Here is a 19,410-nt window from a genome sequence, read left to right on the forward strand (position 1 = left end):
AAGTCAATCCAGAAACCAAAATGGGTTTTGGTTACCAATATTTTTCAAAATACTGTATCTTATTTTGTGTTCAGCAGAGGAAAGAAACAACATGAGGGTGAACAAATGATGACAGAATTTTTCATTTTTGGGTGAATTGTCTCTTTAATAACTTCGTACAGTATAATCTTTCTTTTCTCTAAGTAAATTGCATTATGCCAAACAGCTGCATCCCACAGCAAAGCACTGGCGTAACATTATATGTTCTCTTTGGGAGTTTGTTAGTATTTCTATACCATTTCTATGGCGATCAGTCTCCACACACTCAAAAAAAAAAAAATGAAACGTAAATGAAACAGAGATTACTGGAGTATGTTTTACAAAACATACTATTTAATTCGTTCTACTTCAAAATTTCATGTTTATTGAATGTGTTACTTGATCAGCTAATGTTTGATGACCAATCAAAACATTTTGTAACCTGTTCGTTCAAAGTTATCTGGTGTTTAATCGTGATCTCAAAATGTTAGCATGGAACATTCTTCTAAAACTTTCGGCTAATCTCTGTTAGTCTGACATAGGTTTCTAAAATTACAGTGGATTTGGGCGTCCGCTATGACACTCGCTGTGAGAAATACTGCAAGCGGAGTTATACAAACAGTGAAACAATTGGAGTGCTGTTATCACTAGAATATCACACTCCTCTCAGCCAATCAGATTTGAGGACCAGAAAGAACTGTTGTAAATATATACAATTACTACCATTTTCTGAGTGAAAACTGTTTCAAAGTAAATCCTACACCTTTTTTTTTTTTTTTTTTTTTGTCAGTGCAGTCACTCCTCACAGTCATGTCACTCATTCCTCAGGCTACATTCATCTCTGATTAATCTGAATGTGATCAAACTGTAAATAACAGCCTGATGTACTGGTAATGCTGCATTTTGCGCTCAGTTTTCTTTTGTTCTTTATTTGATGTTCTTCAATGATTTCTGTGATATTTCCTGTGATTTTTGTGTAGATGAGAGCGTGAAGCTGCAGGGCAGGCAGCACAGCCACATGATCCCATGACTCTGGACATGGATGCGGTCCTGTCAGATTTTGTTCGGTCCACAGGGGCAGAACCAGGTCTGGCACGAGACCTGCTGGAAGGTAAGCTTTTTGCTTTTTGTTTTAAAAAGATGCTCTAGTACTGGAGGTTAATTTTGTTTAGATGTCTTATTTTTAATGTATTGCTGGTTATTAGTTCTTGTAGACACCTAATGTCATTGCTCTTGTTACATTTAATGGTGATGATATTTCATTTAAGGGCCCCAAAAGTGTTCTATGAACATGATCCACTAATGTATGACAGCCACTCCAAATACTTTTGGTTTTTAACAGTATATCAGTTGTTGCGTGTGTTTGTACTATATTTATTATGATATATTATGTTATAGCTTTTTGTAGATGTTTCTAGAGTTGTACAATTTTCATTTATTTATAAATATATATTTATATCTATATATAATATCTTGTGTTGCAAGGTATTATATATATATATATAATATCATTCTCTGTGTCAACGGTGCTTTGGATTTTCAGCTCTTATGCTGTGTTTGCTTTCAGTCCATTAATGGCTATATTAATGAAAGTAAATGTGTCATAGTATGTCAGCTATATTATGTAAAGTAATTTATAACAGTGCTGTAAATGTGAAAGTGTGCATCTGTTGCCTTTAGAAGCAACAGTATTTGTTCATCTCATATCTGATAAAAGGCACCATGACAGATAGTTTTGTATGTTTTTTTTTGTATATAGGAATAAATAAATAAATGCATAAATGTTTTATACATAAATAAACAAACAAATCAATCAATCAATCAATACATAATTATTAATTAAAATAATGATATCAGACTATACAGAGTAAATTAAATAAATAATGAAATAATAATGCTGCAAAATGTGATAATGGTATAATAATTTATAAGCTAAAAATATGAATATAATATGAATATATTATTAATATTGCTATAATATAATATATGTTTAGTTCAAATATATTATATGTATATTAATATATTAAAGTATTAACATAAAATATAATAACATTTTAATAAAACAATTTTTTTAATTTTATAATATGTTAAATTAAATCATATTTTAGCATATTTTAAAATGCAATTCATTCCTTTGAGGCAAAACTGAATTTCAGTATCATTACTCCAGTCTTCAGTGTCACATGATCAGAATCATAGAAATCATAGAAATATGCTGATTTACAATGCCCTTCATTTTTTTCACATTTTGTTATGTTGCTGCCTTATTGTTAAATTGCTTTAAAATAGTTTTTTTCACATCAATCTACACTGCATACACCATACTGACAAAGCAAAAACAGAATTGTCACAACTTCGTAAATTTATTAAAAATAAAAAACTAAAATATGTACATTGCATAAGTATTCATACCCTTAACTAAATATTTAGCTGAGGCGCCTTTAGAGTCTCAAGTCTTTTTTGATTGATGCGACAAGCTTTGCTCATCAGCATTTGGCAATTATCTGCCATTCTTCTCCTTGCCTCTTCACCTCTCAAGCTCTGTCAGGTTGGATGGGGGCAGATGCACATTTTCAGGTTTCTCCAGAAATATTTGATTGGGTTCAAGCTCAGGCTGTGGCTGGGCCACTCAAGGACATTCGCAGAGTTGTCTACAAGCCACTCTTGCGGTGTGCATTGTCCTGTTGGAAGGTGAACCTTCTGCCCAGTCTGAGGTTCTGAATGCTCTGCATTAGGTTATATTTTGGTGCATTGAGCTTTTCTTCTACTCTGATGACTCCCTCAGTCCCTGTCATTGAAAAACAGCCCCACAACATGAGGCTGCTACCACTACACTTTACTTTTGGGATGGTAGTCTGCAGGTGATGAGCAGAGCTGGTTCATCAAACCAGAGAATCTTGTTTCTCAGATTCTAGGGGTCCTTTAAGTGCTTTTTTGCAAATTTCAAGTGTGAATTTAATTTCTTATTATTTGACCTCTTCAAAATGAGTTTTTGTTGCTGTCACTGAACCTCATATAGGAAGGTTAAAAGCTAAGCTTTACTAGATTTACAGTACTGCTGGGACAGCTGTTTAGGATATGCATCTCTGGCTTTGTCTGTGTGGCGTCTGTGTGTCTAAGCTTGATTTTTGTCCCATGTGTGCCTACATAGGGTTTATGGTTCAGTCAAGCGCAAAATGCACTGTCAAATCTACAGTGGCCCTGTGCTTGAGATTTAATTCAAGCTAGGTTGTTTTCTCCAGTATAATGAGTTGATGTACAGCTTCTCTTTCCATGTAGTCTAGGCCCGAGTGCAGTGTGCTTAGACCTGTGTTTTAACTCTTGTCCTTTTAGGCTCGTCGATGGCACTTGCGATTCGTTCCAGACTCACTTGCAGGTCTTTAGGGTTTTGGTTTCTGCTGTGATAAGGGTTTTGTGCTGATCTACTTTCTGCTCTGATTGGCAGCAGGGAGGGCCTACCACGGTGGGCGGCAGGGCAGATTTAGGGCCCGTGTGATGGCTTTACGACCAGGCTCCCCCATGAGAACTTTGTGCCCATTGAGTGGAACTCATTGAGGAGTGGAGGGCCGCAAATGCAGTCTGTCCTGAGGAGACGGGCCAAAGAGAGAGCGAGAGTGAGAGACATATCGACAAACAAAAAGTCAAGGCCGAGGGGAGAGAAATGTTCCCTCTATAGAAAAGAATAGGATGGAGAATAGAGCCAGCAGAAGAAAAGAAGTGCACCCTTTTGAGAGATGATATACAAAGAAGAATAAGAGAGAAAAATGTCCTTCAAAAATGCAGGAGAAAAAGTGTGAACTATGGCTGTGTGCCAGTCCTACCTAGACAGCATTTTAGACAGCAAATCACATTGTATTATTATTATTATTATTATATTAATATTTTCAGATTTATTCATTTGATTTCATCTCATGCTATCACTAAAAAGTACTATTTATAATTTATTTGTACCATACTAATATTTATTTATAAATAAATGATGCTATTATTATTAATTAATTACTTTTTAATAATAAAAATTATTATAATTATTAGTTATTGTTAATATTTTATATAAATTATTAAATACATATGTCATAAAAATAGACATAAATAAATGTATAATATAAAAATAACTTGAAATATATGTGTGTGTAAATCTTAATTTATTTAAATCATTTATATATATACATATACACACACACACATACAGAGATCACATGACGACTTCTATTGGACAAAGAAATATAAAAAAAATTACATTTCATAAAACATGTGGGTCTATGGTTCATAAAAGGTGGTAGAACAGCAATATAGTAGAAACAATAAGAGAACAATATGACTCAAGGGATGTTTTCTTCCCCAATGCTTTGACATCAATTTTATGACATTTAAGTTTTAATGCCACTTAGGTTCTAATGGGTGAATATAAGGGTACATTTGTACCCAAACACACACCTGCTTCAGCTATAGGGCCTCACTCAGCATCAGCTAGGAAGCTGTTTAGCTGTGAGTGTTGTGCTCACCTGCCTGGCCAAGGCCACCTCACACCTCAGAGCCGTTGCACATCATCACAGGATGATATTTCCCATCTGTTTGAAGCCTGACGCTGATAGAGCAGTGCTGTTTTTAACAGAATGCTGGAGTGAAGAGAAACACATCCGTCTCTGCCTTGCCATCATAACCCTGGTGATATTCCCAAGCACATGGAAAATTATTCTTAACAGGGTCATTTCATTAGAGCATAAATGTAACTCTTAAAATTTCTTACTGTAAAATTTATATGGTTATGTTTATATGGTACGTACTGTATGTATGTATGTATGTGTGCATGTATGTAATATGTATTATTATTATTATTATTCATTCATTCATTATTTTTATCTATTTATAAATTATTATAACATTTATATTATTATATTATATTAACATTATAATATTTAAGTAGTATTATTTATTTAAAAATAATAATTTAACATGTTATTATTTAATCATCATACTATAATATTATTTATTACAGTTTATTATAATATATAACCTATTGTAATTTTAAAATTCTTATAATTTATATATATATATATATATATATATATATATATATATATATATATATATATATATATATATATATATATATATATATATTAGAAGATTCTTAAATTAGACCGATGATTTTGTATTTGTAAATTATAACATTTTCACAATTATTTAAGCATTATTATTAGTCCTATAGTTAACATTAAATTCTATAATAATTTGTTTTTATTTATAAATAATACTATTAGTTATATATTATTATGTGTAAATTATTAAAACGATATTATTAAAAATTATTACAATTATTATTACTAAATTATTAAAGATTATTAAGACATACACACATATATGCGATGCAACCACTACTTTATATGCATTTCCATAGATTAAGCAGTTTGTTGAGTGTTTTGTCTGATCCAGCATTTATTCTCCATAAATCATATCATACATCAGAGTGAATGTACTGAAGCAGCTATTTTAGATGTTGCATAAGCATTCCTGTGTGCTAATGTACATTTAAACCCCTCTCTGAGGACTCTGCGTTAATAGATAGCTGTTAAACACTTTCAGCAAGCATATTCCTCAGAAAAAGATCAGGATCAGCACCTCCCCGTCCCAATCTCTCATAAAAACCCGTAAGACCGTTCTCAGATCAGTACTATAACTGCTTTGCTGTAAAAACACTGAGGCTGAGGCTTGTTATTCAGAATTAGCCATTTGTTAATGCTCTTTAAATGGCCCCACCGCTGACATTTCACTCCTGCCTCTAACAAGCCATAGTTATGAATGAAAAGGGTATGAAGTGCCTTCAGTCCTCCCCCTAGATCCCAAATAAATGGCACCGCTGTAGTCAAGCACAACATACTTTGTATCCAAAAAAGCTTGGGGAAAAAACACCCTCTATCCACGTTTATGGCTTATTAAGTCTGGAAATAAAATGGTGATTTTCTCCTACTGCGTGGTTATGTAATCCATTGTATCCTACGAAGCTTATAAACGTGGTTCGCAAAAGGCAGGAATGTCGTTATCATCCCGCACATGTGCTCGGATGTCTGCAGAGGGGGTCGAACGTCGGGTCGGCCGGGAACTTTTCACCGTCAGCTCCTCCATGCGTATGTGCAGGAAGAAGTGCAACTACTGAAGGGGGGCATGTAATGAGAAATAAAGTGGGCTTATTAGTAAAGGCTGGGCGAGAGCGCAGACCCTGCCAGCTGTCTGCAGCGTCCCAGCTGTCACACACTCGCAAGCGCTCACAAAGCACTGATATTTATGTAACATGCACTCAGTAACCTCTGCATATGCCTGAAATCCCCTGTTTGCAGTGTCATGTTGCCATACCACTAGCAGGCGCTATTATACTATAGAGTTACAGTCAATCACAAATGATTTGGAGACTCCCACAACCGACTGAGTGCACAAGTTGCATTCCCGAAGTAGAAATTCCATTTATTTTCTCCATAGGGAAATGTATATTTAAAAGGAATGGTTCACACAAAAATTAACATTTGCTGAAAATTTAGATGAAGGTGTAGATGGATTGGATTCTTCATAGGAAGATGTGGAGAAATGTAGCATCGCATCACGTGGTTCCTCTGCAGTGAATGGGTGCCGTCAGAATGAGAGCCCAAACAGCTACCACAAGCTAATCCTCAAGTAATCCACACCACTCCAGTCCATCAATTAACATCTTGTAAATTGAAAAGCTGCATGTTTGTAAGAAACAAATCCATCATTAAGACAAATTTAACGTTAAACCATCGCTTCTGGCCAAAATACAGTCCATAATAATCCTTCCATCTCCTGTCCTCCTCTCACATCAAAATATACCAACTTATTTGTTTAGAACTGTTTTTGCTTGTAAGCATTGCTTGATCTGTGCATATTTCTCACCTGATTCAGACAGGATGACTTATTCAGTGGAGAAAGCAATATTATGGAGAGAAGATTCACATATTCATATATGTTAGCCGGAAACAATGGTTTGATGTTAAAAACATCTTGATGATTGGTTTATAATAACATTGAATTCAAAGCAACAATTTACCCAAGAATGGTTTACAAAGATTGAGCCCTCAATCTCAGCCTCATTTTTGTTTGTCATTCTAAATATGGCCACCTTTGAATTACAAGGTTCTATCTGCATTCTGAGCGGTTTTGAGGTATTGAGCATCAAAGTTTCCACATTCCAAATACTTTGTAGATAGAACTTTTTTTCTTTTTTTAATGGGATAGTTCACCCAAAAATGACAATTCTGCCATTACTTACTCTCCCTCATGTCGTTCCAAACCTGTAAGACCTTTGTTCATTTACGCAACACAAATTAAGATATTTTTGATGAAATTTGACTCTGCATAGACAGCAACACAACTACCACGTTCAAGGCCCAGAAAGGTATCAAGGACATCGTTAAAATAGTCCATGTGACATCAGTGGTTCAACTGTAATTTTACAAAGCTACGAGAAAACAAAATGACTTTATTGACGAAATTGTCAGATAGAACCTTATAATTCCAAGGTGACGATGAGGCATCTCCTCTGAATAAGGTTCATTATACAGTCGATTATGTATCAAAACTAACAAAGACATTGAAGGCTGATCTAGCCTCAGATTTACCAAGGCTGGACTGTTTTTCTGTATTGTACAGAAGTCAGTCCTTGCTCTTCATAAGATCCTAGTGTTAGATGCCTTATGTTTTCTGTGAAGTGTGTCTTGAGAAGAGACCTCTAGGTAAAACTGCTTTACTGATTGGGAGTAACTAGCATAAAAGCACTGATGCTAGCTAGCTCAGCTGTTTTCAAAATATCATAGCTTTTCCATTAAAAGCAAGTTTTTTCCCAAACAAACTAAAGTGTATTTTCTCTCATATTTATTGTGCGCAAGGGAGTTGGGCACAATAAATATGACAGCGTTCAAATGGTAAATTCACAAGTTTAACAAACTACAAAATAAGAGCATGACAACAGTTTAGAAGGGTTGTTTCACCCCAAACTGGAAATTCTGTCATCATTTACTCACTGTATTGTTCCAAACCTGTATGAGAAGATATTTTTAAGAAAGCTGGTAACCAAACAGCTTCTGGTAGCCACTGAAATCCATAGTAGTTTTTCAATACTATGGAAGTCAGTGGATACCAGCAACTTGTTGTTTACCTTTGTGTTCATACAGGTTTGGAAGAACTTGAGAGTGTGTAAATGATGACACCCTTTAACTACTGTAAAAGTGCACTTAGTTATACAGTGATCTTGGATTTTGTACTGACACCTATTGGTGTGGATGAATGACAGGGCATTGATATGTGTTTACTGGGGATTTTCTAAGAGTTTTTATCATGTCATAAACATGCAAGAAGATTCCAAAGTGTGTGTTGCTTGTCTAATAGTACAAAACTAATATATATTTTCAACAAATATCTTTCACAAGACAAACAGCTAGAGCTTTTTGAGAACTAAACGTCTCACTGATTGTTTCACCCACCAAACCAAGCAAAACTGCTCTCAGATCAGATCAAAGATATGCCACAAGGCTCAAATGATCTCTGGCTGTGATTGACTGATAGATGGTGGCAGGGGAAGCATGTGTCCCCGGTTGTCAGTGCCACTCATCATTAGCACGTCATCCCACCTGGCTGTTGTTGCTGTGTGTCTCCCGCCTCCATCGGTTCCCTACGGATCCACCGTCACTGAAGCTGTTGTGGAAAGCTGAGTGGGAAGGGCCACAGGCCCTTTGAGCGGTTAGAGGTGTTCTGGGGGGAAAAAATTACTCAGCCGACACTGGCAGACATTTTGTTATGGGTTTTGTGCTCTATTCAGTTACTGTTGTGATTGAGAGATGACATTTCATGCTAGCAAAATTGACTTACACTTTTATGATTAAAGACCCATTATAAAAAGATACAACTAAAAGTCTTTAGTTGTGTCATCAATGAAGCTTTATTTGTGGTTTGCGATTGTGGGGTGTATTGTCACCCTCTAAAGGACTGATAAGGTATCGCAACTACTACTAGGATTGTTTCTGCAGTAGACTGTGCATATATGCAAATTTTCTGTATTCATGTTTCACACTACTGTTTGAAACATTTGTTGTCGAATAATATGTTGTTTCATATACTGGATTGCAGTGTATAGTGTACAGTATTCACTATGTAGTCAGCATATTGTAAGCTTTTCAGAAACAAAAATATTTCACAGAATATTTAATGTGTTGTCTCCTCACATCTCTCGATTACAATGTCATTCTCCTCAACATAAATAAAGCAGAGCACCTGGTTAACGGGGAAAGAAGTTTAATTACTGAAAGAACATCTTGCAGAAGAACTGTGAATGTATTCGTTCATTAGCAAAGACACAGAAAAGCACCAAATTAGAGTTGTTCAGTTGTCCAGATTCATTCTTCACCTGCTTAGTTTGTGTTATTTGAACAACAGGCAAGGAGATTGGTTACAGCATGCTAAGTTTGAATTGTGAAAGGCTTTCATCCAAAAAGATAATAAATAAATAAGTCTAATATAATATAATATACACTCTAAAATAAAGGTGCTATATAGCATTAAAGTGGTTCTTTGGCTCGTAATCATAGGGGAACTATTTTGGTGCTGTACAGCACCAAATCTTGGTGCTTCAGTGGTTCTTCACCGGTTCTTTGGCATGACTCAGGGGCTATATAGCACCGCTACCATAAACAGAACCTGTTAACCCTCTTTACGAGCCAAATAACCACTGTTGGTGCTGTTTAGCACCATTTTTGTTGAAGAAATACAATGCAGTATGGCACCTCTTATGGTTCTACATAGCACCATTTGACAAAGGTGCTGTATAGCACCTTTAAATATATGGTGCTATATAGCACCAAAAGTAGTTCCCCTATGATTATGAGCCAAGAACCACTATTAGTGATATATAGCACCATTTTTTTAGTGTATAATATAATATAGTTGTAGTATAATATAAATACATATAGATAAACAATACAATTTAAAATAAATAATACAAATATATAACATAAGTACAGTATGTTTAATATTTAGAAAAAATATTTAGTAAAAATTAATCTGAAAATTATTTGAAGTATACAAATAAATTTGTATAAAAATAAATATGAATAGAAAACAAACTGTATAAAGATACTGTACAGTATTTTGGATGATCTGGAATCAGTTCAATATCATTATTGAATAAAGCTGATTTAAAAAAAGAAAATTGGACAGGGTGATTTGTTTTTTTTTTTTTTTAAACCCTGCTAACCTTTTGCCATCAAAGCTCCCATGTGTACTTGTTTAATTAAATTAGGTGTTTGACCACGTTTGCAACCAGCGCTGGAATTTTAAAGCACTGACCTAAGATGAAAAGAATGTCTGCTTCAGAAATGATTGAAATATTTTAAATTGTGTGGTCTGAATGTGTCCACAATATGTGATAATGTCTGCAAAATCCAATTGTAAATCTAAAGCACAGACAGAGGAGGGGACGTCAAAAGGAAACTGCCTTCAGCACATTGATTGCGACCCATAATGCTTAGCAATCTGCAAGATGCATGTATCAGAGGTGCTGAGCGGTCATTCAATTAAGCCTTAAAATGTCTTTTAAAATTTCTGGCTGGTCAAAGGATGAGGAAATCCATAAACTACAATGAGATTTGTATTGATTGATGTGGGTTCTGGTGCTACATAAGCTACAGGAAGAATGTAATAACTCTGCCCAGACTGACCGATGAGAGACTTGCCAGTTAGAAATAAAATGGATGCTATAGGCTTCAAATGATTACAGAATTATTTTTGTTTGTTTCAAGTTTAAATTTAAGTGTCCAAATGTCTCTTCTGGCCATTAAAGAAATAGCATCTGAAAATTCACTGATCCTCAGGTCATCCAAGATGTGTTTGTTTCTTATAGGAGCAGATTTGTACAAATTTAGCATTACATCACTTATTCACCCATGAATCCTTTGCAGTGAATGGGTGCCGTCAGAATTAGAGTCCAAACTGCTGATAAAAACATCACAATAATCCACACCATTCCAGTCCATCAGTTAATGTCTTGTGAAGTAAAAAACTGCATGATTGTAAGAACAAATCCATCAAGATGTTTTTTTAAAAGGTGGGTAACATGTTGTTTCATGCATTCAGAGTTCTTTACACTATTAAAGAGTTGGATTCTCATGCTAAGCGTGGACAAAGTTTCAAAAAACAATTTGAACGTATAACAGAGTATTTCTGTGCCAAAAATTTTACTTCCGCATTCGTACAAGTTTCGGAGAGTTTTTTTTTTTTCGATCATGGCTCTTCATGATATAAACAAAGGTGGAACTCCTTATATGGGCATTTCTCCCAGAAGAACGCGCCCGTGCACGCATCGACCAGAGCGAGAACGAGAGCGCGCCCATCAATGCGCTTCATTCGGCTGCACTACATGGGATTCGCTCGGGAAGTGTGTTTTCGGTTGTGAGGGAAAGATAACCTTGTTCAGCTTCCCAAAATAATCCAGCGTTACTTGAACAGTGGATGCAGTTTGTTTTTACGGGGCAACAACAGAGTTTCTCAAGTGTGTTTTTTGACAAACATTTTATAAACAAGGCCCAGTTCGACACTGGATTTGCTCATCGTTTGATACTGAAAGATGGAGCGGTCCCAGCTATAAAAGATCCCATTCATGAACTGCAGACAGTAAGTGAAACGGCATCAGTCTCTGGCTGTATCCGAAATCGCCCCCTATACCCTCAAATAGTGCACTATTTGAGGGGACGGCCATTTTAAGTGGTGTTCGAAACCTTAGTGGATGTTCTCGAGTGCACTCATTCAATCCCACAATGCACCGCAAAAACGAGTGTACAACCGATGTACACTCAACGGCTAGAGAATCCCCAGAATGCACTGCGAGAGTCGCGCGGCGAGTCAATTCCCACGTCTCACCAGAAGATGGCGCCCGCAGCTGAATCATCCATTCATTGATTTTAGAAGCGCTCGTCCACGGCGTAATACAGTGGAATACAACAAAGGTACAAAATTAATTGTAAATTGACTATTAGGGTTTATACATAATTTCCGTGACAGAGTTCAAGATAAATCCTTCAATCTTACTACTGGAGCTGCCCGTTTCAAATGATTATTTAACAGGAAGCAAACTATGCAAAAGCGGCAGTTCTTCCGGTGCATTCAGTGTCCGAATTCACTCACTCGTTTTCATTCACTCCTTCAAGTGAACTATATGAGTTGACTAATGTAGGGAATAGTGAATGAGGGTATAGGGGGCGATTTCGGATACAGCCTCTGTTTTGTTGGCGATCGGCGCTCAAGTGCTCGTCACTCTTTAGCTCCGCCCACAGCGCCCCCTCCAGGAGCTTGGCTTTAACTTTAAACAAGTCCTCTATCCATAATACTGCCTTCTCCAATGAAAAAGTCTTCTCGTCTGAATCAGGAGAGAAATCTGCACAGATTAAGCTCCGTTTATGAACAAAAAAACAGTAAAAACATGCGGCCTTTCACTTCACAAGACATTTATTGAGGGACTACTTGTGGATTATTGTGATGTTTTTATTAGCTGTTTGGACTCTCTTTCTGACGGCACCCATTCACTGCTAAAGATCAACTGGTGAGCAAGTGAAGTAATGCTAAATTTCTCCAAATCTGTTCAGATGAAGAAACAAACACATCCAGATCTTGGATGGCCTGAGGGTGAGTAAATTTCAGTAAATGTTCATATTTCTTTAAATCTGATTTATTTTTATCATTAAAATCTAGTTATTAAAATCTAGGGACATTGTTTAGTATGTTATTAAATAAATTGTACATTATGTTGGGGATTTCAGGTTTTACTATCCCTGCAGAGGTATTTGTTTTCCACAGTATACACAAAACACACACACAGGCTGTGTGTATCTCTCTGTAGATGGTTAGACCGACCTGTGTCTTTGGTCCCTGCAAGGCCTTTGGGTTACAGAGATAAGACAGTCGCTGGAGGACATGGAAGCAGCTGCGTGTGTGTGTGTGTGTGTGTGTGTAGGAGTCTTGAGGTGACTGTCATTTCACATTAGAGGGTTTGGCTTCTCTGTCTTTCCTGTGATTGTCCTCCCATTTTGCTTGGTAAGAACGTTCTCTCTATCTGTAGACAAAATGAACTTAACCAAAAACAAATCTGTGTTGTTTTTTCATCGAATTGTCTTCGCTCAGAGCACACTGGTGCAGAAGCACAATCGTTTTGTCCCTCTTTATCTTCAGGCTTGATGTGAAGCGGAACTCCATTGTTTAGGGTTTGATGTGAACTGTAAGCGTTTTGTGGCACTCGTGTTGGCAAGTGGTGTAATTGGGATAAGATTGAAAAGCCTTATGGGAGTTGGCAGGTGCACTCAAACATTAGCTTGACGAAATGAAAGAGAAAGCCAAGGCCATGTTTATTAACAAAGACCTCCTTTTAGTGGTCATGGAATCAACGTGATTTTTGGCCCACTTTACTTCAATGTTTCAAATAACGTTTGTGAAATAAAACGTCAAAACATGGGTGAAATAATGTTCCATCATCATTCAGTGTAACAGATGTATTTATGTAAAAGTTAAATGTTTTTTTAATGTCATCTAATGATTCTTGTTCTTAATATGTCTGACAAGATTTTTTGTTACATGAATTATTGCTACACTGAATGACATTTTATTCTGTAAATCATGGTAAAAACTGGTAATAAGTTAGTCTTTTTTATTAAAGAAATAATACGTGTTTTTGCTTTTTTTTTTCTTATTTATACCTAAATAAAATATATCAATGACAAAATTTATTTTATTTTTACAAATATTTTATTTTTATAAATATTTCTGTCATGACAACTCTGAGTGATTTGCATAGTAATGAACATGACAATGTTAATGTATTTGGTCTTGGCGGAATAGATCTGCTACGCTGCTGCTGTGGCAGAGCAAGTACCGAGACTTGCTACTGCCAATACATCTACAACATGCTGCTGTGAGCATGTAAGAAACACTGCTGCTGCACATATAATACATGAAATACCCCCCCCCATACAGCATACATGATCACCCCGTAGCAGATCTATAGAGGTGGAGCTGGGGAAGGTGGAGGATTTCTGAAGCATGCTGCAAACTGCTACAGTAAACACTAGTCATATATTTGAATGTTGAGCAGCGAGCTCATTGGCTACCGATACAGGAGAGAACCAATCAGCTGTGCCATGTGATAATGATGTCATTATGTCAGATTGAGTTAGAACTTATCGAACTGCGCCATCTAGAGTTTCATGCCATATATATATATATATATTATATATTATAGTTTTGTATTACATTATTATAATTTTTGATGTCTGATTTCGCTTCCTGTTTAAAATTGTGGACATCATATTGTTTGTCGATGTTAACAAAGAAATAATTATTGGATATTTGGTGCACAGCATAGTTGTAAGAGCATATGTGCGATTACCTTATCAGTTTTAATGCAAATTATTGTGCCACTAACAAACTATGGTCCTGAGGGAGGCAACAGAGTTTATCTAGAGTTTATTATCTGTAGCATTAAACAGGATGTGCTGTTGTTACTGTAAATAACTTTGCTACAAACATGTTGACAATTGAACTTTTTTCAGCAAGATAATTTTCTCTGCTCCATGACAGTTTTTCAGTTTGACCTACCGTTGATGCTAAAGCATTAGCATATTCTCACAATGTAACGTCAATTTTGTTGTTTGTTTGTGATGAATCAGGTAAAAACTGGGACCTGAGCGCCGCTCTCAATGACTATGAGCAGCTCCGGCAGGTTCACACTGCCAACCTGCCCCATGTCTTCAATGAGGGCCGTTACTACAAGCAGCCGGAGCATAGCAGCACCCCGCAGCACATTAGCAAGCCTGAGCAATGCCCTCAGAAACAAGAGGACAACACTCAGGGTGAGCAAAGCTCTCTTACAGCTCCTCCTCTTGAGATTTATTGTTCAATATTTTCTTCTATACCAGTTTAAAGTCGTTTATCTTTTTATCTTTTTAAAGTCGTTTATCTATTATCTTTTTCGATAATCCATTTCACACTAGTGCACGCTACGATATGGATAAAAATATCTGTGGCTATTCTATTTTATCACAATTGTAATATGCAGAGAATAAATATAAGTTAGACATTTGTTGATTGATTTCCCTGAGAATTCCAATAAACCCAACAACATCAGCTTGACCAATGGTGTGAGGGATGGGTGGAGCCATCTGTTTTTCTGACTAATGAATGCGGTTTAGTGGCACTAGTGGTGCAAAAATTACACCCATCACTTTTCAATTGATTATGAAGCAGTTTTGTGTAGTATTAGATCATATAGCATTCAAGACAACAAACAATGACATTGGTAATGATTTTAAATTATTTAATGTCATTTTTAAGATTGAAAAATAATATTTAGGGGAAAATAATGTAGGGCTGGATTTCATTTTGTTTGGATTTGGTTGGATCCTGAAAGGTCTAATAAAAACATATTAGTGGTTATATTATTTTTCCCTGCTCACGTGGACTTTGTTATATCAGAAGCAAAAGAAGTAAAGGTTGAGAAAGTTATTACATTACCAAAATGTAATAATAATAATAATTTAATAGTTTTTTTTTTTTAAATGAGGAAAATGTTTATAATAAATTGCATATTAAAAAAAAACACAACCATTGATTGATTGATTGATTGTCTGTCTTATTGTGCAATGGTGATTAATATTAAAAGACCTGGAACATTTTTTAAGAAAGTAAAATCAATTTTAAAAATTTTTAAAATGAGTAAAAAAGGTTTTTATTTATTTGTTTGTTTGTTTATTTATCATTTGTTTGTTTGTTTGTTTGTGAAGCTGTGATTCATAAACATTAAAATACCTTTAACATTTATTTAGTAAATACAATTTTAATTTTAATAAAAAAAATACATAATTAGAATATTTTCTTAATCTTTTAATATTTATTTATTCATTAATTTAATCATTTATTAATTCATTTATTTATTCATCCATTGTGTGGTGATGATTTATAGACAATAAAATATTATTAACATTTATAAAGAAAATAATTAAGATATAAAAACATTTTCATAATTAACATATTTTCATTTAGTATTATATTTTTGAAAAACGTATTTATTTGAAAAATATGGATTAATTAATTGATTGATTGATTGTTCAGTGATGATTCATAATCATTAAAAGACCAGAGAAACATTTGTTAAGAAAGTAAATTTGTTTGAAATATTTATAAATAGTTTGATTTTTATTTCCTCTCTCTCTCTCTTTCTTCCAGAGAAGCGTCTGTCCCGGGGCATTTCCCATGCCAGCTCTGCCATAATGTCTCTGGCCCGGCTGCAGGTGTCAGGGGATTGTGCCAGGGAGCAGTTCCCCCTGGAGATGCCCATCTACACATTCCAGCTGCCCGACCTGAGCGTGTACAGCGAGGACTTCCGCAGCTTCATTGAGCGTGACCTCATTGAACAATCCACCATGGTGGCCCTAGAGCAGGCCGGTGAGCCCCAAATGCTGCTCTCAGATCAGCGGCAGAGCGAATCCCAGGCCTAGCCCTTCCCTGCAGTGATGATAAACACAGATGTATCATCCGTACTAATGTCATCTTAGATTGCACAAGACCAACTACCGACTGCTAGAGTATGGTAAAATTAGAATGAATTAAGACAGAATTATTCTAATCTCTCATCTTGGATCAACAGGAAAACCAAGCAATAAACACAGACTTGCACTTCCCATACAACAGAGCTCAATAACACCAACAGATATAGATATAGATATAGATTCTGACATCCTTTATATTTTTTTCAGTGAAACACAAAAGAAATTCTGAAGATTGTAATTACAATAAAAGTCAATTACTTGACTATCATTTATTTATTTGTTTAAAACTTAAATTAAATGTATTATTATTATTAATTTGTTATTGTTATTAATAGTATTAGTATTGTTATTATTATGCATTTATAATTATTATTTATAATAATAATAATAATAATAATAATTTTTATTATTATATTTAAATGTAGTATTTAAAAAATGCCTTGAATTTTTATTTATTTATTACAATGTGTTACGAAATTGAATCTTTTGCTGAAAGTGGCATAAATCCATATAAACGTGTTTTAAACTAGAACATTAATTAGCAAAAGATCAAGTATTGCAAGGACGCATTTCCAGCCTGTGCAAGCAAATACTATAGCGAAATGCAAGCAGGTTGGACATGGCCTCAGGGCTTTGGAAATGCTTTTGGACAGTGGGAGGAAGACCCTGTCCCAAGGGAGGGCAGAGGGGCTGAGGCTGGAGGTGCTGAAGTTCACCCGCGGTGAGCTTCACCAGCTCCAGAGAAAAGAGTGGGCGAATGGTCAATGCCCAGTTCAAACTGCCTCAGGGCCCAGAGCTGCAGAGGACTGCATGCCAGCAAAAAAGCGATGCTTAGTGAGCTATGCATTATAACTAAGCTAAACAAATATGTATTTTGGATTCAGGGCCCAAAATGAACAGAAAAATCACAATCGACCAAACAATGCCTGTGACGATTAAATAAAGATAATTGGCTGCATGACTAGAAACTTTTTAAGGTTGATTTTAGTTTTGAGAGTGTGATGGGATGTTGGGTGATGTTTATTAGTCCATGCTTGACTTAAATCATTGTGTTTAAACCGTTCTAGGTCGTTTAAACTGGTGGTCAACCATGTGCACCAGCTGTAAGAAGCTACTACCGTTAGCGACAACAGGAGACGGCAACTGTCTTCTGCATGCAGCTTCTTTAGGTGAGACTTTCAGAATTTACATTCATGCACGCTTGTCACGTGTATTGCATGAACACCTGCAACACCTGGAAAAAAGAGAACCGTTCAGTCTCAGATTTCATGTGATGTTCTTTTATATAGAAACACTTCACCGTTGTATGTTTCTGAATAATATGGTGTCGTGTGTCTGGCTATCCGTATTTTCCAGGAATGTGGGGCTTCCATGACCGGGATCTGGTGCTGCGGAAGAGTCTGTATGCCATGATGAAGAGCGGAGCGGAGAGAGAAGCTCTGAAGAGGAGGTGGAGGTGGCAACAGACTCAACAGAACAAAGAGGTTGGCAACTAACACCTAAAATATACTTAAGTTCAGGCACGAATGCTTCGTGTATGTGTACAACCGAACACTTAGCCTTTCAATGTGTGTACTCCATCTGATAGTATGCATGAACACAGGTGTTCAACACATGTGCACTAAAAAGTTAATCTTGGTCTAGATTTCTCTCCACAAGTTATGAGCGATAAAAGTGACTTTGTACTTTTTTAAACTGGAGTTGCGTGTATCTATGGAAGCCTGTTTCCGCCACCGAAAAAAAGAAATTAAAAAAGGCAATGACTTCTTATCTCATAATTCTGAATTTTTTCTCTCAAATGTGACTTTATATCTCGCAATTCTGACTTTATAACATGGAATTGCAAGTTACAAAGTCAGAATTGTGAGATATAATCTCGCAGTTGTAAGAAAATTGCCAGGCTTTTTTTCCCTTAAAAATCTGACTTTATATCTCACAATTCTTTTCTTTTTTAAGTTATATTTATTGACTTTTATGCCTTTATTGGATAGGACAGTAGAGAGCAGACAGGAAAACATTGGGTGGAGAGAGGGGGACAGGGTTGGCAAAGGACCTCAAGACGGGAATCAAACTCAGGTCGCCGCGAGCATAGTTACGCTATAAATCGGCACACTAACCACAAGGCTATTGGTCCAGATGTAGCTCGTAATTCTGAGAAAGAAAGTCAGAATTGCAAGTTTATATCATGCAATACTGAGAGAGAGAGATGCAATTGTGAGAAAAATGTAGGAATTGCAAGATAAATTACCTTTTTTATTTTTTATTCAGTGGTGGTAACAAGCTTCCATATGTATCTCTAAATCCACTCATGCAAGTACACATTAACGCAGGCATCTATTATTGTTGCGTCTCATTCGTTTCATTTTTTACTGTGAAACAAGGGGCCAGTGTCACCACTTTGTGGACAAACTGTGGTAATGACACAAAAAAATTCAAGTTGCATGTGCAAGAAAAATCTGGCTGCGCATGTACAATATGAATGCTATGCTGACGATTAAATTTATGTCACACACACTCTATATATAGCCTAGCGTACACTTATAAACGGATAAAAATCCACGTCATATGCAATCATGAAAAACTGTATTAAAGGAAATGAATTAGCATTAAGGTTCACCGTTATCATTGTCCTTCTGTTCTAAATCACTTCTGTTTCTATTATGAAGATCGACAGTAGAAACGTAATCAACTTCCTTGATTTTTCGCCATTTTGTAACTAGCCTATTAAGTTTTAGCATCTGTTTAGCATGTTAGCATCTGTAACACAATTCCTCAAACATACCAAAAATACTGTTTTGAT

The 19,410-nt window shown here is 35.8% G+C and overlaps 1 protein-coding gene across 2 annotated transcripts in view; it reads left to right on the forward strand.

The window, feature by feature from the left end:
• Window positions 1-1,041: 1,041 nt before the first annotated feature.
• The window catches only part of LOC306866654 (OTU domain-containing protein 7A-like), a 37,685-nt gene continuing 19,316 nt past the window's right edge, over window positions 1,042-19,410 (forward strand). For both annotated transcript variants that reach the window (XM_079411930.1, XM_079411931.1), the window contains exons 1-5: window positions 1,042-1,129; window positions 14,733-14,915; window positions 16,288-16,506; window positions 17,678-17,779; window positions 17,967-18,094. In XM_079411930.1, coding sequence (XP_079268056.1) covers window positions 1,045-1,129; window positions 14,733-14,915; window positions 16,288-16,506; window positions 17,678-17,779; window positions 17,967-18,094 — 717 coding nt within the window. In that variant the 5' untranslated portion in view covers window positions 1,042-1,044. The remainder of the gene's footprint in view (window positions 1,130-14,732; window positions 14,916-16,287; window positions 16,507-17,677; window positions 17,780-17,966; window positions 18,095-19,410) is intronic.

The sequence above is a fragment of the Barbus barbus genome (genome assembly GCF_936440315.1).
Source record: "Barbus barbus genome assembly, chromosome: 48".
Lineage (NCBI taxonomy): Eukaryota > Metazoa > Chordata > Actinopteri > Cypriniformes > Cyprinidae > Barbus > Barbus barbus.